At 40.4% G+C, this 24,975-nt stretch overlaps 1 protein-coding gene and 1 non-coding gene across 4 annotated transcripts in view; both read left to right on the top strand.

Annotated features, from left to right (window-relative positions):
* The first annotated feature begins 2,317 nt into the window (after positions 1–2,317).
* ZFR (zinc finger RNA binding protein) overlaps positions 2,318–24,975 on the top strand; it is a 46,744-nt gene continuing 24,086 nt past the window's right edge. For all 3 annotated transcript variants that reach the window (XM_037373321.1, XM_037373322.1, XM_037373323.1), the window contains exons 1-7: positions 2,318–2,435; positions 2,720–2,804; positions 14,929–15,211; positions 16,856–17,000; positions 17,809–18,027; positions 19,283–19,530; positions 20,482–20,673. In XM_037373321.1, the coding sequence (XP_037229218.1) occupies positions 2,399–2,435; positions 2,720–2,804; positions 14,929–15,211; positions 16,856–17,000; positions 17,809–18,027; positions 19,283–19,530; positions 20,482–20,673 (1,209 nt within the window). In that variant the 5' untranslated portion in view covers positions 2,318–2,398. The remainder of the gene's footprint in view (positions 2,436–2,719; positions 2,805–14,928; positions 15,212–16,855; positions 17,001–17,808; positions 18,028–19,282; positions 19,531–20,481; positions 20,674–24,975) is intronic.
* LOC119141938 lies at positions 12,204–12,340 on the top strand. Its single transcript, XR_005102093.1, has one exon. It is a non-coding gene; the product is annotated as a small nucleolar RNA SNORA66 (small nucleolar RNA).

Raw genomic sequence — 24,975 nt, forward strand, 5'->3', positions numbered from 1 at the left:
GGGGAGACCTTACAGTGCCTTCCAGTACCTAAAGGGGCCTACAAGAAAGCTGGAGAGGAACTTTTTACAAGGGCATGTAGTGATAGAACAAGAAATAATGCTTTTAAACTGAAAGGTAGGTAGACATAGATTATAGGAAGAAATTCTATACTGTGAGGGTGGTGAGGCACTGGAACAGGCTGCCCAGAGCAGCTATGGATGCCCCATCCCTGGCAGTGTTCAAGGCCAGGCTGGATGGGGCTTTGAGCAACCTGGTCTAGTAGGTGTCCCTGCCCATGGCAGTGGGGTTGGAACTAGATGATCTTTAAGGTCCCTTTCAACCCAAACCGTTCTGTGATTCTACAATTCTGTGAATACTGTATGTTTATCGGTATATTGGAAGGTTTGTGACTGAAAAAACTTGAAAGACAGTGGAACAAAGAAAACTTCCATTTCTGTCTTTTCCAAGCACCATGATCTAGTTGTCCAATTATGAACAATTTTTAACAAAATAATGGAGGGGACAGTAAAGATATTTGTGTATGCTGAATGCATTGAGGCTCTCAGGGCAGAGGTCATGCCCTGTAAGTTCTTCTACAGAAGATTTGTATAGAGCCCTCTCATGAAGTACTCTCATATACAACTTCAGGATTAGGGCTTCTGTTTGTTTAAGCAATAGCAATTGAATGTCTTCACCCAGTAGCTGCTTTCCTCACAAAAAAGCACTTTGAGTGGAAGTGCACCACAGAGGCTGGAAATTAATTCCTTTTCCCATGCCAGTTCCTTTTCCTGTTGTGCTTGATTAGGGTAAGAATGAGCAAGTGATACAGTACTGTTTAGTTCTTATGCAAAACTAATAATAATGACCAACAAACTACATTCAGTGAATTGGCAAGGATGTTTGGCATCTTAAGTACCTGTACTTCATATGCAGCTGCAATAATGTAAGCTTTAGATGAGAAAATACTTTCCTCTTCTCATTTGTTTTAGGAATGATAATATCTTTGTCAAAGTCTTAATGTCTAAGATGACTGCAGGTACTGTGGGATAAAGGAAACCCCTGCTTTTGCACGGCCTGTGGGAGATCCCAAGCAGGCACGTTTTGAGTAGGTATGGCATACAGAAAACAAATACTTGTAAAATTATCACTTTTTAATTAATCCAGAAGTGTTTATAAGTCTTGTTTAGTTTATAAAAAATGTGTATCCCAGAGCAAAGTACAGATATTAGATGCAAGTATTTAAGGATTTAAGTTTTGCAGTTTTCTGAGCTCTGAGAAGCATCTGCTGCTCAGGGAGAAGGACTGCCTATGAGTTGAACAGTCATAGGGAACAGATGAACTCAGTCACATTGAACTGTAAGTTACTGCACTGGCTGCAGTATGCTGCCCAGTGTTTTTTTGGAGCAATCTGATGGACGCCTGGTGTCTAGAAACTGCAGATGGATGTGCGCTCTATAGGTGAAGCTTTACCTCATGTGTGCAATAAGCACATATGAGCTACTGCATAATTGGTTTGTAGAAGTGATTCAGCTGTGGTGCCCTGGGGACAGGTCAGACAAGGAGTACATGGCTTTAGTTGGATGACAGCACTGTTGCTCTCCATGTGTGCAGTTGTGGTGGTGCAGCTGGGGGGCCCACATGAATCTAAACCTAGTTTCAAGTTTAGACAGGCCCTTAGGTCTTGCTGTGAACTCTGCATGCATGTACACTAATGGCAGCTGATGCGCTCCAGCACTGTGGTCTTGCAGGAGTGCTGTGTACCTGCTGTGTATGCCAGGCCTCACCTGAGGATGCGTTTGCATGGGAAAGCCGGTAAATGCTGTCAAGTGCAGTATGTGCGTGGCGACAGACACCACGTATGTGGCAGGGGTGGTGGAGAGCTGCTTCACTTGTTTCTTCTTCACTTCTATAACGGTGGTGCATTGTGCCTTTGTAGGCAAGAACGAGAAACCGACCCTGCCTTTACAGAATGAGCCCGCCGGTAGGGGCGCGATGCGGCTGCGGGCGCAGAGCGGGGTGCCATGGAAGGAGGAGGGGGATAAGGGGGGCGGTCCCCTCACAGCGACTCGCCGGGGCGCCTAGGCCTGAGGGGGGAAACTACCGCTCCCGAAAGCCTTTGCGCGCCCGCGCGCCGGAAGGCCCACCCCACCATGGCGGCCGCGGAGCCCAGTGCGCCCTTCAGTGGGCGGGGCTAGGGGCGTGGCCGGGCGCGGGACTACAATGCCCAGCGGCGTCTGGCGTATCCGGCGCCTGCGCACGGTGTTAGTCCGGCCGCACTCCGCCGTTGTCGTCGTACGTGGGTGGGTGGGGGGAAGGGAGAGAGCGCGGCGGCGGCGGTGAGGAGGTGGTGGAGGAGGAGGAGGGTGGGGGGGTGAGAGTTGAGAGTTCAGCCGCCGCTGTCGCTGCTAGCTCGGACTCATGATTCCCATATGCCCGGTAGTTTCGTTCACCTATGGTAAGTAACGGCGCCCAGTCTGTGTGTGTGTGTGCCCGTGCGCGGGGGGAGGGAGGGGATGCGGCCCGCGCGCGGGGCGGGGGAGCGGAGCGGGGCGTGCGCGGGTCCTGAGGTGCCGCCTCTGACCTGGCGCTCGGCGCTCTCTGTCTCTTGTCCGTCTGTCTGTCCCCTCGCCTCCCCCCTTCCCCCGCCTCCTCCTCCCCCCTCCTCCTGCCGGGCCTCCTGTCATGGCCCCGACCGCCGTCGCCGCCGCTGCCGCCGCCTCTCGGTTATCGTCGCCACAGTGCCCAGCCGGCTGGGAGAAGATGCCAAAATGGCCACCGGCAACTACTTTGGATTCACCCATAGCGGGGCTGCTGCCCAGTATAGGTAACGGCCGCGACCCCTCCCTGCCCTGCCCGGCCCCTCCCTCTGCCCGGGCCCGCAGCCCCCCTCTCCCCTCGTCGCCTCCGGTCCCGTGTCCCAGGCCGGAATCTGCCCACCCCCCGCCCTGTGCCGGGCGCCGCTCCTCCGGGATGGCTGTGCCTGGGACCCTCCTGCTTGTCTGCCCCGCCCGCCGGTGTGTTTCCTTATCCTCCTGGTGAGGGCTTCCCTGTATCACCAGTGGTGTGAGGGTGGGGAGGTGGAGCTGGGCACCACGGAGGAGGAGGAGAATCAGCGGCAGCATCAGGTCCCGAGGCCCTTAAATTAAAATGGCCACTTGTAGTCAACACCAGCAGCCAGTTACAGACTGCTGCCCTTGGGCCCTTCTCCTTCAGCTTCAAGGAAGATACGGCTTGCTTCCCAGGTCTTTGCCCCCATTTGTGTTGGTGTGGGAGGACAGAACCCTTTTTGACATAGGTTAGAACCCAGTCTATGGGAGACTGGATGGAAGAGGGAAGAGCTGAATTGCCAGAAGATGCAGGGAACTTAATTCCATTGGATGTCTCTAATATAATTGATGTTTCTGAGAAAGTAGAGAAGGTACTTTCAGGGCCAGGTACCCTTTTAAAAGATTTCCTACCTTGATATGTAAGACCAGGAGTAGGTCTTCTAGTGCTTGGAACCTGTAATTGTACATCTTGCATAGGCACACTGCTGTAAGTCTTGGTATCTTTGTAGTTTTTGTGTGTCCAAATTGTGTATCAGTGTTAAAAAGTAATTGGTAGCACCTATTATCTCACGCTTTCTGAAATTAGATTACTTAATTTGGCAGAAACCATATACAATCAGGAACATCTTCATGTTTTTGACTTGTATTGGAGTAGCACCTTAAAGTACACATTGGAATCTACTTTAAATGTTTTGTTAATCTGTAATAGGAACCTTCCTTGACACCTTGGTCATAGTTAATGGGAAAACCAGAAGAATAAAGGAAATACATGATGGGTTATTAACAAACAAATGCAGATCTATGCTACTGCTAACTGGCTATATAAATTGCCTACCTGACAATAATTTCAGGAATATACAGTTTTATGGAGGTCTTGGGATGACTCCTAATTTCTCTCCATTTTTTCCTGGAAATGGACATAAGGTACATTAAATTTAATTTACTCCAAGGTTTAATAGTTAAAGGAGAGGAAGGATTAAACTTAGTTCATCTTCGGATTCTTACAAGATTAGGTGCTTACAATATGTTTATGTTTTACTACTGAAATTTGGAAGTGAGTTATGGGGTATAAAGGAGATTCTAAAAAGGATTTTCTTTTAAGTAAGCAAATGATCTTTGAGAGAATAATAAACTGAGGTCCATCTTTCTACATTTTTTAAGTGGAGATAGTTTTTTTTAAATTATTACTATTTTTATTGTGGAGCTGAGGTGGTCTCTAGACTCTATGAACCTGAACGACTTGTTTGAAATTTCCTTTTTAATTGCAGTATGAAAACATATAATTGGAATAATGTTGGAGTTTTAAACTTGTGTTCATAGTTACTCCTAAATGTGTTCTTGATAAAATTGAAAACTGATCAGAAGAATCTTTTTTTAATTTGCTATCAGGAGTGCAAGATACTTCATTTGTTATCAGTAAAAGACTCTAATCCTGTAAAAGAAACACACCTCTGAAATTGAAGAGACACAGGAGTCATGTTAAAGCAGGCTTTTCATGAGAATGAACTTAATGTTTTGAGCAGGAAACACAGGAGTCACTTAAAATGTCTAAAAGGGAGTTTAGCTTTGAGAAGCAGAGTTGGCAGGTCCCTGGTAGCTTGTTGAGTGTGCTACAAAATACAGTCCACTCTAGTATATTTGAGAAAGAGATGGTGCTGGCAGGGAAAGATAGTGAAAGACTTAATATTGCAACTAGTCCTCTAAGATTGTTACTAGTATTTGAATGAACAGTTTATAGAATAATAAAATTATTGCATTCTTAGAAACCAGGATAACAGATAAACAAATGGATGTTTATCTGCACGCTTAAAACATAGGTGAGCCTCCTAAATCTGTCAGAAATTCTGGCTACAAGACTAATCTGTAGGTTTTAAAAAAGTGCTGGAAATAGCAAGTTGTTTTGGGAGGGCAAACCAGACACTTGCAGTTGAAGACCTTAGTTCTCTGATATATGCTGTTTAGAAATCCCGGTGCTGTAGTTTTTATAGCAAGTAACAGAAAGTAACACATTATTGGTGACGTTCGTGGGGGTGTTCTCTTGACAAAACGGCTGTAAAAAATTCTGCTGCATAAGGAGAACTTTAGGCTGCAACTTTTACAGGAATCTCAGTCAGTGCTTCCTAGGGATAACATATAGAACAACATCGTGTTGATCTGAGCACTTACTTCACCTAAGCACAAAGAATCTGTGTGATTCTTTTTAGGATACACACCTTTCTCAGAATATCTCAAAGTATTTAACTGTTAAATATTCAGCTGAAGACATGCAGAAACACCATCGAAACCACCATCCCGCTAAACTTTGCATCAGAAAAAAGGCAATAAATAAATAAAGTGATTGGAAGCATTTTTGTTCCTTACAGTGTTGTCACTGCATAAAATATCCTGCTGCCCACCTCATTCAAAATTCTTTGTGTGCACTACCCAGTAATAATGCCATGACTTAATGAGAGAAGCATTAGGCCATGCAAATACCAAATATAGGACATTTCTTTGACTATAGCAATACCTTACAGTTTGTGCCTTCTGCTAGTGGTGGTATTAAGAGCCTAGGGTTATAATCCTGCATGCATTGCAAACTTTGCCTGTTACTTCTTTAAGTAATTGTGTTAATCCTTCTATGTAGGAGCCTGGAATAAATGTGGAATTTGGTGATACTAGCCCTCTCTTTGTGTGTGCATGCTCCATAGGTCACCTGAACTGCTGTGTGTCTATTCAGTGTGAAGTGAACAGCCTCATATCGGCTTGTCTTTCATGTGTGAAGACCATTAGCATTCTTGATTCAGTGCTGGAGAGAGACATAGTTATGCCTTTACGCTAAAGTTGGCTGATTTAAATGTGGGGATGATGATGGAGAGAGATGGGCATTGCGAAATGTTTGGACAGAGAGTGTGCAAATGTGATAGTCTCATTTAATTAACCCTGTGTTAAGATTTTGTTCCTGTTAAGAAGGTAAGGAGTCTTTTAACTGTCTGAGTTTCATCTTAGTGATGTTCATGTGTGCCCCTGCTCTTTTGAGACAGGCCACAGATGGGAGATTCTTGCGTTGTTAGAAGTGATTTGTTAACTTTGAAATGCCTTCAGGTAGTGTGAATATGACTAAGTCTGGTGAGCCTTCACGGGTAAAGGCAATTTTAGCGGTTTCAAGTCCAGAGCAGACCACAGCGCCTGTGAGTTTACATTAAGTTGCAGTCTTCTAGACAGGCATATCAAAGTGAACTCTTGCAGTTCCAGCAGGTTTGGAATTCAAGTACAGTGTGCAACGTTACAGGAGTTGGAGGCTATAATTGGGTAGTTGGAGGTAGTAACTGGGGAGGAAAGATGCCTCACTAATCAGAGGAGCCTTTGTAGTTTTTAGGAGGGAGGTCTGTCAGCTACTTGAAAACTGCAGCAGATTCATGTCTTTAGGAACCAAGCACCTGGCGGATTTTTTTCTGTTAATGGTATAGTTATGTCCTTTGTAGATGCAACCTCAAAACGGATTGATGGTTGTGGGCTTAACTCTGGGGTATTGAATTGCATGTAAAATTTTGTGTGCCACTAAAATGCAACAATGGTAGATTCAAATGTAGTTGCATTATTGGTACTAGAAAAGCAAAGTAGTACCTTAAGACAGGAAATACAGTGTTTTAAGAACTGGATACAGTTTTCCATGCTAGTGAAGTTTCTTTACTTTTAACAAAAGCTTGCCAATTTTAGCATTTTTTCTGTTTACCACCTTCGTTAATGATCTAGATGATGGGGCAGTGTACCCTCAGCAGTTTTGCTCAAGACACAAAACTGAGAGGAGTGGCTGATACGCCAGAGGGTTGCACCGACATCCAGAGAAGAGAGATTTGGATGGGCTGGAGAATTGGGCAGACAGGAACCTCATGAAGTTGAGCAGGAGGAAGTGCAAAGTCCTGTACGCAGGGAGGAACAACCCCATGCACCAATGTGTGCAGGGCGACACCAGCTGGAAAGCAGCTTGGCAGAAAAAACCTGGTGGACACCCAAGCTGAACATGAGCCAGCAACGTGCCCTTGCAGCACAGAAGGTCACTGGCATCCTGGGCTGCATTAGGCAAAGTATTGCCAGCAGGTCAAGGGAGGAGAACCTTCCCCTCCCCCCACAACAGCTCTGGGGAGGCCACACCGAGTCCTGTGTCCAGTCCTGGGCTCCCCAGTACAGCAGAGACGTGGATGTACCGGAGAGTCCAGCAGTGGGCCACAGAGATGATGAAGGGACCGCAGCACCTCTCCTACGAGGAAAGGCTGAGAGAGCTGGGACTGTTTAGCCTAGAGAAGAGAAGGCTGCGTATACGTTATATGTGTGCGCATATATATATATATGCATACAATGTATATAAATACCTGAAGGAAGGGTGCCAAGAGGACAGAGCCAGGCTTTTTTTGGTGTTGTCCAGTGACAGCACCAGAGGCAGTGGGCACAAACCGAGACACGGGATGTTCCCTCTGAGCCTCAGGAAGCACTTTCTTACTGAGAGGGTGACTGAACCCTGGCACAGGCCACCCTGGGAAGTTGTGGAGTCTCCGTCCTTGGAGATCCTAAAAAACTCTCTGGACACTGTCCTGAGCAACTGGCTGCAGGTGGCCCTGCTTGAGTAGCGGGTTGAACCAGATCACCTCCAGAGGTCCATTCCAACCTCAGCCACTCTTCTGTGATTTTGACAGGGGAAAATGTTTGTAGTTGGTGATTTTTCAGGCAGATGTAAAATCCAAGCTCATTTCTTTTTTTGTCTTGTGTGTTATCATTGTGAATATGGCTGTTGACAAGACTTGAATAAATTCAGTGTTTTGGTAACGAAGAAAGCAGTATAGGTGATGAACTGTCATGTGTTCAGCTGAGTAAAGGGAGGTAGATACAGAGCATATATTGCAACACTTTAGAGTTATATTGTGATACACAGTGAGGAAAATGTTGCAGATTTTGGATTTAAATCAGATCATGAGACTAAAAGTGAAGATTAAGAAAGCAGTAAGGGTATATTGAAAATCTTTGAGGTGAGTTACTGATAGTGTGTGGTTAAGCTACCTAGTAGCAATGTGTTCTTTGTTTGTAATGGAAGGATGCATGAATGTTCTTAGAAACAAGGAAGAGAAACTCTGAATTGCTACAAAGAACTATCTTTTCTAGGCCTTACGTAGTTAAACCATAGAATATGTTACTAGGAGCTGCTGAAATTTAACAGAATTCAAGAGGGGATTGCATATTTGCATGCCTTCAGGCCTTTCTTTGGATTAGAGTGAATTGTTTTACAATGTTCTGTTCACAAAATTGTAATAAAGGAAATACTTCTCACTAAAGTTCTGAAAAGATGTATTCAACCTTCATTGAAATTTTATGCCCACAGTGAGTAGCAGGTTCTAGAAAAACAACTAAAGTCACTTCTGAAGTATAACTTACTGTAGTGCGATACTTCATTTCACTGTTTTCTGCTGTTTGTTTTCAAGTATGTTCAGGAGGAAAAAAGCTCACTTAATTGTTGGTTTAAAAATTATTATTACTTTGCTTTTACTTTGCCCAGGTACCATTAACACACTTGAAACTTCATCTGATGAGTTATTCAGGGATCTGAAAAAGAAGCAGATAGTAGTTCTTCTTTCAGTTTTTGTAGAGTTAGGACATACTTGTTTCAGTCTTCATATCTCTGAAAGAAAAAATGCAGAACTGTTTTTTCTGTTCTACTACTAATAGAATAATCTATGAAACTTTGAGAAATGTGGCAGTTAGGTCTTACCAGCTATGCTTTCCTTAATGCTTAAAATCTTCAAATGTTCTTAAAAATTAGAATTCAAGAAATAAGTCTTAATTGGGGGGCAGGGGGGCTGAGTTCAATATATTTGTAGTTTAGAAATTATTTTAAGTGTAGCTTAAATGCGGTGCTAAGCTAGCCTGAAAATTACTTCTTTAAATGAAAAAAAACCCCCATCAAATCAAAACCTGCAAGGAGTATATTTTACTGTATACTCCTTAGTTAGAATAATATAGAATAAATTAGAATAATATGGAATAAGTTAGAAAAATATAGAAATAAATAGAAGTTGTAATTTCTGATGAAGCTTGTAGCTTGGATAGAGGCAGAATTGGTTTTATTCCTGGTCATAATTCTGTATCAATATAACACTCTTCAGAAAACTGAAGCAAAAATATTTAAGATGTTATCCCTCTCTAGGAAGAGAGTTTCCAGTGTTCAGCACCTTAAGCAGAGCTGAAATAGCAGCAGCATTAATGTGTGTGTGCATATGTTGGCTGGTACTACAGAGGTACGCTGGAGATCAGAGTTTTTGTTTTTCTTCAGCTTACATGCACATGAGTTACAATTTGTGTTTTTTAAATAGAATCAGCATGGTGGAAAGCAAGGCTCATAAGGAACCTTTTATGTGCTTCTTCTAGATAAACCTTTTGTGCTATATATCTTCTATTTTCCCCTAAATGTAGCCCTGTGACAATAATTGCTACAGATGCCTTAAGTTTCTTAATGCATGACTTACTCCACAAATATCTTAATGTGGAAAGTAAAATATCTTGCAATCTTAAGTCAGCTGAAGTTATTACTTGGCAAAATAGTGTTGTATTTTCTTGATATTGTTAATGTACAAAAAAGTTTTCTACTTTCAATTCACTTTTTTTACCAATGAAGCCTCAACAGTTTTTTACTAGAAGAGGCCAGTGGCTGGAAATGAAAAAGGGCACGAGCCAAGTGTTCTACAGAGAATTCAGTATTTGTTTCTTAATTGCTCTTAGTTCTCTGTCATTTGGGGGGGATCTATTACAGGGAATCCAGACCTTCTGTCAGTGTTTCTATATAAAAGTAAGTAGCAGGTGAGGGTGTGCTGGTTTTGTCCAGAATAAAGTCAGTTTTCCTCACAGTAGCTGGTATGGGGCTGTGTTTTGGATGGGGATGTTTTAGTTATTGCTGAGCGCGGGATGTTGTAGTTATTGCTGAGCAGTGGTTACCGAGATTCAAGGTCTTTTCTGCCTCTCACAGCAACCTAGCAGCAAGCAGGCTGGAGGTGCACGAAGTTGGAAAGGGGCACAGCTAGGACGGTTGACCCCAACTGACCAAACGGATATTCCATACCATGTGACACAGGCCAAGTGTTTAACAAAAAATACTTTTTCTTGTGCACTGTAATACAATAATTGTGAATAAGGAATTAATTCTCCTAATTTTGAGGTTACTTCAGTAGGATAAGGAAGATGAAGGCAGGCTAGGTGTACACTGGAATGCAAAACTTCTGAATAGGAGCAAGCTTATTTGGGAGGAGGAAGCAAAGAGCATGGGGAAATAGCAATATGCACATAGCAGTTTAAAGCAAATGGAGAGAGACAAAACACATTAGGCAAGATGCTGGAAATGACCTTCTGTAGTTGACTGAAACGTACATCTACAGAACCTGGAGCAGAACAATTGAGTGCAACATGTAGACTGTAAACTAGCCCTGGGTAGGATAGTGAAAATGCAGCAAAATAGAAATCTGAGCTGGAAGATCATCATCGAAATATATGTGGCGTTCCTAGAAAACAGGAATTAGTCAGCTGGGTGGGGAAGCCCTGTTACTATTGTGATCACCTAAAGAAATGTGTGTGGTATGAATAAAATACATTCTTCTTGAATGAAAATTTCTGGTGGAAAAGGTAATGTGATAAGACAGTACAGCAGAGTACCATTTGAAGTTGGCAGGTCCTTCACCCGTAACTTCTTAAATCAAAGGGTGATGTTTATTTTGATAGTAAATCAAAACACTGTAAGAATTGTAATGTGAAGTTATATTGAATTGAATCGTCACAAACTGAGTTTGCCTTATGTAAATGTCTAGAGCTCACTTGCTTTTAAAACTGAAGCTTTTCTAATCTACAGAAAAAATCGAGAATGAGGGTGCTCAGACACTAGGACAGGTTGTCTACAGCAGGTTCACAATCTCCATTCTTAGAGATAATCAGAACCTGACTAGATGAAACCCTGAGAAACCTAATGTAATTTGAAATTAGCTGTGCTTTGAGCACTGGATTAGAACAGATGACCTCCAAATCTTTGTTTCAACCTAAAGTATTCTGTGATTTTTAAGCCTAACCTAGGTAACAAAGCCAGCTGGACCATGTATCTTCTCATATGAAGAGAGCTGGAATTCCTTGAACTGAAAGATGCTAATGAGGATATTAGAATTTATTTTGCAGAAGAGAAGAATTGATCTTCAAAGAAAACTGGCTAAATTACCAGGTCAATGAGCTTCCCTTGTCTGTTGTGTTGCAGTACCTGTTTGCGTGTCCTTAGCCAATAGAACATACAAAGTAATTTGGTTCAACTCTTTCCCACTGTGTTGGGGGATTAAGCTAAACCAAATTACTTTCTTTGTTGTGGTGAAGAACTCGCATGTGGTTTGTTACTGTAGCTTAGCTGACATACTCTGTTTCATTGTTGCTCTATAACTGGATCATGTGCCTAAATCTTTTGGAGTCTTATTTATTGGGACTAAGTTGAAATATATGATGTGGAACAGTATAGGAGATCATTAGTTAAGGTAGAGATTAGTAAGAGAATTGTAGAGAAGGAGCTGGTAGAGGTGGTTAGAATTAGAAGAGTGGTTATCAAATAGGAATAATTGCAGTGGAGCTCCCTGGATATTGGTTCTGAGTCTTACTTAATATTAGTATGGCATGTTGTGATGTTTGATGCAAGGAAATTATTGTCAATACAGAGGTAACTTTACAAGAAGCTGCTGTGAGGAAGCTACACTGGAAAGGAAGTGCTCTTTGGAGCAAAGCAGGTAGCACAGCTGAAACTTCATCTGAAATGATGTGTACAGTTCTTGCCATCTGTAGTGAAAAAGAATAGATAATACTGTGATAGGTGCACAGCTTAACTGCAAGACAGATCAATGGAATAGGTAGTGTGGCAAAGTAACCTAGGAGGAGGTAAGTTCACCTCAGCAAATGTGATGAGGTACTAACTACCAAACAAGGACAAAAACTTGTAAATTAAATTAAGAAGTTGGCACAAAAATATTTTCATGTACATTAATTACAAGAAAATGGATGGTCATCTTAATTTTAAAAGGTATTCAGTAAGACTGTGGGGAGAAAAAGAATGTCATGAACTTAAAGAATATGTTGCTGTAACTAACTTTTAAAAAGGAAGAAGCACTTAGTTATAGAATATTTTTCTTGCAGTCTTGCAAACTCGATCACTAGCTCTGCATGATGTTGCAGAAGCAAGGGGAACAGGTTTGCTAAAATAAACATGGTCATAGAACTGTATTAGCCTTAGAAATCTGATGATTTGGGCTGTTAATTCTATACCATGATAAGGAATTTCAGTTAAAAAATAGTGTAAAAGAAATTAAACTCTCTGTACCAGAATCTTGTTAATAGTCCTGCTGATAATGATCATAATCTCTTCACAATATTAAATACTGGAAACTGTCAGGTAGCTTTAATCATACATATTTTGAGAACAAAAAGGTTTCCTTTAATAAACTTGACTGGCACTGCTAGTTTGTAGTGTATTGTGAGCACTGTATTGTATTTTGTAGTAGTAACTTAAGCACAGTTTCATGAAACTTCGAAGAGCCAAATTAAGGCTTCCTGTACAGGTCCCTTTTCTTTCTCATAGGATCATAGAATGGTTTGGGTTGGAAGGGATCTTAAAGACCTTAAAGAAGGGACACCTTCTGCTAGACCAGGTTGCTCAAAGCCCCATCCAACCCAGCCTTGAACACATCTCTTCCATTTTTATTCCAACCCCTCCAATTTCCCTGTGTATAACTTAAATGGTTTCTGGCACTCAGCTGACTTGTTTTGTAAATTCTAGTGTTTCTGACATGTCTACCATGTTAGAAAATGAGCTGAGCACAAAAAACCCAACTTGTTTTCTGCTAGATTAATGACTTAATCAGTGCACTGAATAGCTTGACAACTAGCAGAACTAGCACCAAGGATGGGATAGGATGGCATAGCCAGGTTTTTTACATGAAAGGAGGAAAAAATGAGGGTGGGGATAGGGTGGAGCAAGGCTTTCCTTGTTGACAATATTGGACTGCTGTCTGTTTTCTCAATTTTATGTGTTTTTAGTAGATACATAAAATGGTAATTACCTCACAATTTTTGCATTTCTGTACTGTTAGTTATGTAGATAATGTGCCCTAATTTTATAGACCATCACTCACTTCTACTGTCATAAAATAATCTTCCTGAATTGTCTGATGGAGTCCAATTTCTCACCTTAAACTGACAAAACAGAGAATCTTCGTGTGTATGTCAAGTAGGAGGAATTTTTCCAAGCAATAGTGAGAGCTACACCAAAGAGTTTTAGTCTTTTCCTTCTACTGTTATGCTAAAAAATTGAAAATAGAACGAAACATAGTGGTGAGTACAACTCACAACTGAAATAAATTTGAATGTGCAAGTGGTCTTTTAAGGAATTAGGTGCCTACAGTGGGAATAAGGTGGAGTCCAGGTGTGGAAGTCCAATAATAATAAAATTACTGTTTCTGGTGTGAGAATTTTTTTTTTAATTCAGCGACGTTAATGGGTTCTGCTGTAATTAAAATTACAAAATCAGTTTTTCTAAAAATAAATAAAAAATACTAAGCACAAGGGAGTTATGCTAATATCTTTTGCAAAAATAATATAGTACATGTAGTTAAAAAGGTGCTTTGTTTCTGGTAGTTATATCAGAGACAATATCTCAGACTTTAGGAGAAAATATTAGCATAACCATATGCAGTTCATTGTGCCAGTGAGTATGTTTGCTTCAAGTGAGATTTCATTTTTATTTGGTTTCTACTTTCTTCTGAAAAATAGGGGATACTACCTCCTTGATAGGCATAGAGTTGGTTTTGAATTATCTTTTAATAGTGCTATGGACATGTGAAACCCTATAGAGATTCTTAAGTACTATTGAACAACAGTGCGGAAAGTATACTGAAAAATTGAATCCCTGCTTCATTTAATTGTTCCAGATAGTGATATTTTGCCTTGTTCATTTTGATTAAAAATCAAAGTAACTATTCTAAGCTTCTAATCATAATGCACAGTTACACATCAATATAGAACGATAGTACTAGTGTCTGTTCAACTAATTAAGGTTTTGAAGCCATGGGTTTTTATTTCTGCTTGTTTTACTCATTCTTAGGAAACAGCCACATACTGATGTCCTACCTGCAAATTTTAGAGAGGCAGATTAGTCTCAGCATGTGCCTGGAAGATTGCCAGAGCTCTGGTAGCAGTCTTCTTGCTTGATCTCACTGTCCTTTTGATTGCTTCATGTTGTGAGGCAGTGGAGTTTTGTACATGCGAGTGGGGCCAGCTTTGTAATTCTAAACTTTTTTTTGGGAGAGGTTCAGCATTGGAGGTGTGTATTTAGTATCTGCCTTAAATGTAAGAATTCTGAGCTAATTTTCATGGAAGACTTTATATCTTATTGCTTTAATATGTTTTATTGAAAAACTTCATGCAAGTGCAGGTCAGTCGTGAGCTCTCGCAGAAAAGTAGTGTTTCTTAATATAACAGGGATGTTAGTTTTGTTGGAAGAACTACTAAACCATTTTAAAACTTGTCAGTCATGAAAAGATAAGTTTAAGGCTTTTGTATTATTTTGAATGAAAGACTTGTGTTCTTCTGCTTGAAAAAAACCCACACAAATCTGCCCCTTGCTAAGAAGGTCATCACCTGCATGATACGTGTTCCTCCACAGAAATGTCTAACATTATAACAGCCTTTTTAATGGGTGTGGAAGAGAGGTGTTAAGAGCCATTGAAGTGTATGCATAGGTAGATTGCTGTTCCAGGTCTCTTTATAGAACAGACAAGTATTAATCAGCTCTGGGATTTTGAAATGTGTAGGCATTAGCTTTGAATGTGGATTAATCTAATTACTTGCTGCCTTTTTCCAATGTAGCCAGCAGCCAGCTTCAGGTGTAGCGTACTCCCATCCAACTACAGTTGCCAGCTACACTGTCCACCAGGCACCCGTCGCTGCGCACACGGTTACTGCAGCGTATGCTCCAGCAGCAGCTACAGTTGCAGTAGCCAGGCCTGCTCCAGTAGCTGTTGCAGCTGCTGCAACAGCTGCTGCATATGGAGGCTATCCTACAGCGCACTCAGCTACAGACTATGGTTATACGCAGAGGCAGCAAGAAGCTCCACCACCACCACCTCCTGTCACTACACAGAATTACCAGGTGGGTTCCAAAATAATTACTTCTGTTGTATGATTTTTAAATGACCTGTTAAAATGAGGCAGCCTGTTTGGGTAAGAGAATGTGATGATATTTGCATTTTTTTCTTCTAGGAATTGCAGTTTGAGTACAACTCCAATAACTTAGTAGCAAAACCTCATAGAATGTGAAGTGACTGCAGTGTGATATGGCCCATGTAGAGGAATGTCAGCACTACTACTGCAGAAACTTAAGATTTCAGATGTTTACATAATAAGCAGTGAAGGGATGTTTACCTCCAAGTGATTTTGTGAAACTACTGCTGAAAAGAGCAGTAGTGTCTTGTCTCAGCTAGCTTGAATGTTTGAGTGGCATGTGGTAAACTGGGTCATGGAACTGATGTAGCTGAAAAAAACTGTCCCATTAAAAATTTTCGGTGGAGGTGGAAATAGTTCCCTTGTCAGATTCCTGGGTGCCGCAGGAGTTCTAGTGCCAAACACGGGGCTAGGAGATTGCCCTAGAAGAGGAACTACCTGTTTTATGGGTTTGGGTACCTTTTGTGAGATCATTGCCTAACCTCATGTGGCTACAGGTTTCTACAAAAGGGAATTGTTTGTTTTCATCTTTGATGTTGCAATAGTATGTGTTGTGTAACGGTTTTTTAACCTTCTAGTCCTAAGGTTATCAAGGCAACATCTAAATTCTAATTGGTATTCTAGTTTGTTTAAAAGGACTGTACTGTTGCTGCATGTTCTCAGTTCTTTTGTACAGAGGTTATGATTTGTTACATGTGGTAATTAATCATAACATAGGAGAATTTCTAGTAGCATGTGTACTCATAATTATGAGGTCAGTTAGTAGATGCATTCGGATAGAAAAGAGTACACTAAATAAGAATAGTTTCAGTTTACACAGGTTGGATGGAAAAGAGATTTTGTAATTTTATACATTAATCCATTTTAGCTATATGCTTTACTTCCCCTCAGTTGATCACCTCCTTATACTTTACCATAAATATGGTGAGGATGAGAGAATATATGTACATACATACATACAGTGGCTTCCTGGCCCTGCCATTCTAAGCTTAGTAGCAATCTCCTGAGTTATAAAGGTGTTGAATGGGCTACTTGCTTTGCCATTATAGACTAGATATAGTTCCCTAATGGACTAGTTGATACACCAAAAAGTAAAGAAGTCTTTAATTCATACTCTAAAAATTTAACCATAAAAGTATTGTTAATGATGGGATTTTTAAAGCCAATAGAGCGTCATGTTTGTAAACTTGTGAATTTATTATGGTGTTTTTTCACTTCATATTTTACAGAAGTGTAATTTGATACAGTCATCATGAAAAACTAGTGAAAGTAGTTGCTTTTCAGCAACAAAAATAATTTGTAGCGAAAGTGATTTAATAGCATGAGGTTAATTACTGTATCAAGTCTGAAAAAGACCATCAGAGTTGTTTTCAGGCCTGAAGTATCTATAAATGTAAATCTAATTTCTTTAATACATTTATTTGTATATATTGTATCTGTAAGTATGTGATTTAAACTGCTTTAGTTGACCAGAAGAAAATACATTGTTTCTTTGACTCTGCTAATGACTGCTATTACTCCAGATACATACTTAAAGGAGAAATTTGCTGGGTTTTCCTTTTTGAATTTTTAGGATTCCTATTCTTATGTTCGATCTACCGCCCCAGCTGTAGCTTATGACAGCAAGCAATACTATCAACAGCCAACAGCAACTGCAGCAGCTGTGGCTGCTGCTGCCCAGCCTCAACCTTCAGTAGCTGAATCATACTACCAGACAGGTAGGTGACACGATTCAAACTGCTGTCATTATACACAGTCAGTGTATACTTCAATACCTTAAAAATAAGTTTTTTGAATATTTCACATTATCCAGATTTTTTTTTAGTTTTGTCATGTAATCTCTGTCAATATATAGAGAAATTCACTGCACCTAGAACTTGAACATTATTGTGACGCTGCTATAAGTAGCTGTCTCTGAGGTTTGGATTATTATTAAATACACTCAAAACATACTTCTAGTCAGCCTTCTTGATGATTTGTTTAGAAACCTTGCTGAAGGACGTTTAGATAGTCAATGGTGGGTTCAGATGATAACTTCATTAGACTTTTTTTAATTCTTTATTTACTTTATGTAGTTCTTTAATTATGATTGCTACAAAGCAAAAATCCTATTTACTTTTTTTACTTTAATTAGAACTAATAAGAAAGTTCAGGTGTACTTTGGTTTAGTGTACTCTAATAAAACCGTTGAATGAGAAGGTTGCTTAAAAACCTGGCAGCACAGTTTAAACAAATCTGAGGCTTACTAGTGTGAGCTGTGACATGATTAAACAGTTGTGTGATACATGGCACACAATGCATAATCATGACTGAAGAAAAAAACACACCAAAACCCCAAAAAGAACCCCAAACCCCACAAAACCAACCACAACACAAAAAACCAAAGCCAATCAAAAAACCAAAACAAAACCCACTTGTTATGCATTTATTCCCCAGCATATTGTTAAGGATCACTTAATATGGTTTGCATTTCAGTCAACTAAAACATGTCAATGATTGTATACTTCTATTTTCTGTCCTAATTAGCTCCAAAAGCAGGATATAGCCAAGGGGCAACTCAGTATACCCAAGCTCAGCAAACACGACAAGTGACAGCTATAAAACCTGCAACCCCAAGTCCAGCAACAACTACATTTTCTATATATCCGGTATCCTCTACTGTGCAGCCAGTGGCAGCTGCAGCTACTGTTGTTCCATCCTATACTCAAAGTGCAACATACAGTACAACAGCGGTTACTTACTCTGGTAAGAATTTTGCATATTATGCTGCTGGGATCTTTGCAGTTGCTACAGGAGAGGCTTTAAATACTCAGAATTTTAGCAGTTCTTTTTCAGTAATGTCATAGTCTATGGAGAATTATCAACCAGTCAAATCGTAATGGCAAAATATTTTGCTGTACCTTTAAAAGAGGTTTGGTGTTTGTGTATGCCTATTTTGTTACATATGAGAATATATAAAGCATTGGCATTGCTGCATTGCACAGTGTTTTGTGACTTACTGTTAAGGTTTGGAAAGAAAAGATGGGGGATAGAAAAAAAATAAGCAAACACACAGACACAGATATTGCCCAGGGAAACTGGAAGGGAGCATGCTGCCATCAAACAGCAATTACAGAGACAGGGAGGAGCTGTTCAATATGAATCTTGTAAGTTTGAGCTGTCTTGACTCAACGTGGGAGGAGAATGGGTGCTGAAAAAAAGACTTTGCTTCAAATGTTAGAAATCTGAAAAGTAGTTAAAGACAGATGTTAACTTTATGGCCAGATGATAAATCGACTGGTGTATTATAGCTACCTTGAACTCTGTTTTGTTTTGTTTTCTGTTTAAAAGGGATTTTAAGACTTCTTTGAGACAGAGCCTGATCAGAGGATTTAAATAGTTGAACCAGTAGATTAGAAATTTTATGGGAAAACTGGCTTAGAGGCATGAAAGCCCAGTTTCCTTCATTTATTCAGCTTTGATATTAGAAATCAAGGACTGCATAGCCAAGTTTTAGCAGGAAAGCAGCTTCTCTGCCCTAAAACAAATTAAGTCATTGAAATAGAATGTAAGTGCACTAGCCATTCTGTCTTCATATTTTTTTCCCCTTCTCTACATAATGTCTGTCCTCCTTGACATTTGGAAACTTGAACAGTAAATCTGGTTCTAGAAGACCGCTTACTTCAAGCGGCCTTTGATAAATCTTTTGTTATACCATACTCAGTCTAACCAGATGTACCAGGAAATTTTACATACACTTTTGCGATGCTTTGATATATCTAACATAACTGTGTGTCTGCAAAGATGTCTAAAATCAAATACATTCCTGATACAATTGGTAGCTATATATGTGTACTATGAAACATCAAGAAAAATTCAGGTTGCCTAACGATCTCAATAATTCATGTATGTTCTGGCCTGCCCCCCAAATTCTATTATGCAACATGTTTTGCATTAGTATATTATGTAATTGATACATGATGTACAGTGTGGTAACATATATTTTATTTTGATTTTTGAGGTACCTCTTATTCTGGCTATGAAGCTGCGGTGTATTCAGCTGCATCGTCCTATTACCAGCAGCAGCAGCAGCAACAGAAACAAGCAGCAGCAGCTGCTGCTGCTGCTGCTGCAACAGCTGCTTGGACAGGGACCACCTTTACTAAAAAGGCACCATTCCAAAATAAGCAACTGAAACCAAAACAACCTCCCAAACCGCCCCAGATCCACTACTGTGATGTTTGTAAGATCAGCTGTGCTGGACCACAGGTACCTATAATATGTAATATCCTGTCATACACTTCAGTCATAATCTCTTCAACTAAAAATCTGACTGCTTTAACAGTATTTATTAATTAGTAAAGGCCTTATTCTGTACTTCTGTTAAAGGAATAATTAAATGAAAATGTGTGCTATTGTAGAAAGAGTTCCTATGAGAAGATATATCTTTTAGATTTTGAATGTGGCTTGCTTTTTTAACATAGCAAACTTCTTAAAAAATACTTTTTTTTCAGAACTATGGAATTACATACATTTTTGTGAACTGTAAGCCTGAAAGTTTATTCTTCATAGTATTCCAGCATCCCAGTTTAGTTTCACAGTGGGTACAAGTGTGTACAAAGTAGATAACCAATTCTTGCGAAGTGTTGACGTGTGTCTGGCTAAACAGTTCTTGCTATTTGGGTAAACTTGTTATTTCCCACCCTGTCTGCTCTCTGGATTGCTAGTGTTGGTATAGGAAGAAATACCAACTTCTGCATTTCACTTTCAGCACCGCTTTATTTATGCACCACCACCTTTTGAATTTTCTTTTTTAGTTCTCTCAATACACTTGATCATTGTGGTCTTGTAGTTTGAGGAAAATTCAAAATCAGGAATAACAGAATGCAATGCGGAAAACCGCAGTTTTCCAATCATATCAAGTTTTCAGTGGTACTATCTGTTGACCAGTGCTTGATGAAATGAGAATTAGAGGAGAAGAGCCCATATTGTATTACCTAAAAGTGGCATCCTGGTAATGGTGAAGAGAATTTCTTCACCTTAGAAGTAGCATGCTATTAATGGCTTTAGAGCATGTCATATGGAAGAAATGTTCAATGTAGGAAGTGTTTCTTATACAAAGCATGTGTGTTATACTATGTTCTGTATTACATATATTCACATGAATGATGAAGCAGGACCAAGACAGCTTTTTTGTGTGTGTATTGTTTATTTAAACAGACTTACAAAGAACACCTAGAAGGCCAGAAACACAAAAAGAAAGAAGCAGCATTAAAAGCTTCCCAGAACACCAGTAGCAGCAGCACTTCTGCTCGTGGAACTCAGAATCAGTTGCGCTGTGAACTTTGTGATGTGTCTTGTACAGGGGCAGATGCTTATGCTGCCCACATCCGTGGAGCCAAGCATCAGAAAGTAAGAGTTCTCTCTTGTTCTTATTTTACAAGTGATTTCTGTGTTTCTTCCATTGTTTTTTCTTATGTTAGAGAGGAGAAGATACAGATATGTAGAAACAACAGAATTTGAATTGTTTTGTTTACAGATGTTTAATTCTGCTTTTTGTTTCAAACTTGTCTTTAAGCTTACTGTTAGAATGGCCTTGCTGGGAGAAAGGGGGAAAAATACTGCCATGGCATCAATGAGAAGAGTGTGTTTTGGGGAAAGTATGTAAACTGTAGGAAGAAGATGTGGGATAAGATGGGGAAAAGAGTCCATGAGGACATGGTAGTAGTACGCTTGTACCTCCTAACTGTTTTCAGTGCTTTTCTTGGCATTAATCTTACTCATCTAGTGCTGTGAAGCTTTCAGTGCACTTTGAAACACTGTAAGCTGAGTCAGTGCCAAGGGGGACACATCACTCCTTGGTATGTCTTGTGAAGAAGACTGGCATATGAGAGCAAGGAATGATGTCCTGTAGTAGATTTATAATGAGTATGTTTGGGGGTTTTTTGGTTAGCATGTTTTCCTTAATGTTTGAGTGCTTTTAGGTGGGCATTCTGGAATAAAGACTGTAAGCTGCTCTGTGAATGTGACCTGTGTTTTAAATTTGGCCATGCAATAGTAAATGGAATGCCAGCGTAAAATGTGTGTTTAGATATTGCAGATTTTCCTCATAACTCTGGAAATATTAGTGTCAGTAACAAATACAGTGTTAATATTCAGCTTTTATAGCTCTTTGCATCTCAGAACACTGTGCAAAGTTGCGGGGACGCAGCTTGATGCAAGCAAATGTCAATTTATTGTACAGAAGCACAAGTTTGTATACACTTTCAGAAGCTGCGCGTTTTAAACAGATTGGTTCTTGAAGCTAAGCCTTGCATACTAGGCAATCCCTGATTGGTGGTTAACTACCATCAATTAACAGCAAGGTGTTACCTTTCCTTGGCGCCATCCTTGGCGCCATCCTTGGCACCATCCGTCTCCCACTCCCCTGTGCTCTGTAAAGGTGTCTCATCATGTTAATTGTTGTCTAGACAAGCTCGAGCACATTCCCCTCAGCTAACTGATTGCCATGCATGGTCCTAGTTTCCAGCCCGCTCCTGCATCTGCCCCTTCCTGTTGCACAAAAAGAACCTTTGAAACCGAACGAGTAAAAACAAGGTATAAGTAATAGAACAAATAAAAAAAGCAACTAAGACATATTATCAGTGTCAAAACCCACTGTCTCTGTTCCGTACAATTTTACAATTTCCCCTTTTTGTTTTTGAACGGCTAGTACCAGGCTTGCCATGTTCTGCAGGGCCCTTGCAAACATGACAGCAACCAAGGTAATAGCAAACAAACAATACTGCCAATTGAGTGAATGGATGCCAAAAAGGCTGAAATTTTCTCAGATTTTGATAACATGTTGCTGCAATGGGGTGCCTAAAATCCACGCAGCACATACCGTCAAAATCCTCACAGCCATGTCCTTGAACCAACAGCAAAAAGCAGTGGCAATTTTGACTCACATTCTTAACTGCCTACCAAACAAGGTGATTTAACTCTTTAATGCTTTCCCTGCTGTTACTCTGGATAAGAGAAGAACTGCTGCGACACGTTCCCATCATAGCCTCCTACTACATTAGCATCTACAGAAAGACAATTATCGACATTCAAAGTGTAAACAATATCAGCTTCTTTTGGATTAACATTATACATAGGTGGAAGGGCACACCAAACAAGAACTGGTTCAGTCAAAAAGTTTGAAACATCGCATGCCTTCTCTGAACATACCTCTGGGGTCATTCCCTTCATTCCCTCTCTTTTTTATGCAAAGAGAAACACTTTTACCATAACAGAAAAGCCCCTATTTACATCTCTGAGCCCCTGTATGCTGCACCAGGCTCAGGGCAGAAATCATTCATGTAGTTACATAACTATATATCTCTACAAGCATGCAGACACCTATTAAACACTAGCTAACAATGTTTATCTTTCCTAGTCTCCTTCACGATGCCTAGCTGTTCTCTCATTATGAATCCTCCCTTCCCGCACTGCTTTGCTTAACTCTTTAACAGCCTCGTATTGCACAGGCTGCCACTCTCAAGGTTGATTTGTCTGACAAAATACTGAACGTGCCATAGCAACTCCCAAAACCCATCACTTAAGTGCTTCCCACTTGCATTCCTGCCACCAATCCCTCAGACCCCCTTTCACCCTCCCCAAAAATACAATCAATGCATCAGGAGAGACAAGGGGGTGGGGGAAAGGTCTAGCTCCTTTTCCAGATCTATAGGACCTGGATCAAAAGGTTTATCAGTGTTAATGAAATCATTGTCCAAGTTGTCCTGTTCCCGTGCTTGGTCCTGTGTTGTGAGGGTCGCTGCAATCAGCGACAGAAGCTTTGGCGGCAGAGGAGATGTGGACAGAATCGCCATTGCTGACGGTGTCTTGAGAAGAGTCGTGCTGTTGGTGGAATTTACAGCTTCAAAGTCTTAGAGTTTCTTGGCTGCTCACCTGTCTCAATGCAGGTTGTCCGCCTGGTGCGGCCAGCCAGACGATCGTTCAGCCAAGCCGTCTCCTCCGGAACACAGCCCTCTTCCACGAGCTGTCTTTTTTCCGTCCTTATTCTTCCAAGGCTTCGGAACACCACCATAGGGGTCACCATTTGAGGAGACTGAGGCACGGACTCCCTGATCTGACTAGAAGACCCTTCATGAGTCCATATACGTCTCTTTCTGGGGATGAAGCCTGATTCCCCGTTACGGATTTCCCACAGCTCACCTCTCAACTCCGGAGGGATTTCAGGCCGGCTCCCACTCCCTTTCAGCAGATCATTCAAAGTTCTGTGGTATTCGCTGCATGTCGCTCAGATAGGCGATTCAAGAGCCCTTCACGTCAGATCCTTAAACGCATCACGTCGGGGTCACCAATTTGCGGCGAATGAAGAGACGGGACGCAGCTTGATGCAAGCAAATGTCAATTTATTGTACAGAAGCACGAGTTTATATACACTTTCAGAAGCTGCGCGTTTTAAACAGATTGGTTCTTGAAGCTAAGCCTTGCATACTAGGCAATCCCTGATTGGTGGTTAACTACCATCAATTAACAGCAAGGTGTTACCTTTCCTTGGATGGCGCCATCCGTCTCCCACTCCCCTGTGCTCTGTAAAGATGTCTCATCATGTTAATTGTTGTCTAGACAAGCTCGAGCACATTCCCCTCAGCTAACTGATCGCCACGCATGGTCCTTGGTCCTAATTGCCAGCCCGCTCCTGCACAAAGTGGCATCAGTAACATTGTTCCTATTAAAATTAATAAATCTTGTAGCAAATTTAAAACATTTTTTCCACAAGAGCAAAAACTATAATTCAGATAGATTTGGCTAGTGTTCTTTCTTTCATTAATAAGTTGAGGCATCGCATTTTTAGATTGTGCCCTGTAACTCCATAGGTGTATGGAGTATAGTGGATATTATCTTTATATATTTGGATGTAGCTTTCTTTTCCTCATAGTTTCTAACCACTACTAATGTAAGTTGTAATCAGTGTAAAAATGAAATCTCCAAGAACTCTTTATTTCTGCGGTACACTGAAGAATCTTGTGCCCTCTACTGGGAAAAAAGTAATTCTGAAGAGTTGCTTGAACTTACAGTATTGTGTGACACTAATATGTGTGTATTCTGATGGGGAACATTCTTTAAAAAGTAGGAACAAAAACCTGAAAAGTGTATGTATACAGTTGTGTGCATATCTTGATAGTGTACATGTGTTTGCATTAAAGGCATGTCTTGCAGATTTGTAGGTTTTTTACTACTATTTTTGAAACCTAGTCTTTAGTTTTGATTTTGCTTATTTTATTCTTACGGACTACCTGCACTACTTTTTCAGGTGTGATGGTCAGCTGTCACCAAAAAGTAATAGTATTCTATCTCCAGCTTGCTATGAAAGCTTATTAAGAAGCTTATTGCTTCTTAAGAATAAGCATGTACCTCTTTACTTTCTGTGCAATACTAAAGAGCTCTGAAATATACCTCTCACATCGTCCTTAACTGTCTCTGCAGATGTGCTTTTCTTTAACTAAAAACAAACAAACAAACAAAACAAAACACTTTTGCCTAAAGAATCTCTTCAGTTTGCTATTTAACCTGGCAATTCTTTCAGTATGAATACTCTTAAAATGTGATGATCAAAAGAGACAGTGTTGTTGAATCTGAATTAAATAACTTACAAGTATTATTTGGAACCAAAGTAGTTTGATATACTACAGTTTTGAGGGGAGAATAAAAAGCAACCAT

Source organism: Falco rusticolus, chromosome Z (assembly GCF_015220075.1).
Source record: "Falco rusticolus isolate bFalRus1 chromosome Z, bFalRus1.pri, whole genome shotgun sequence".
Taxonomy (NCBI): Eukaryota; Metazoa; Chordata; class Aves; order Falconiformes; family Falconidae; genus Falco; species Falco rusticolus.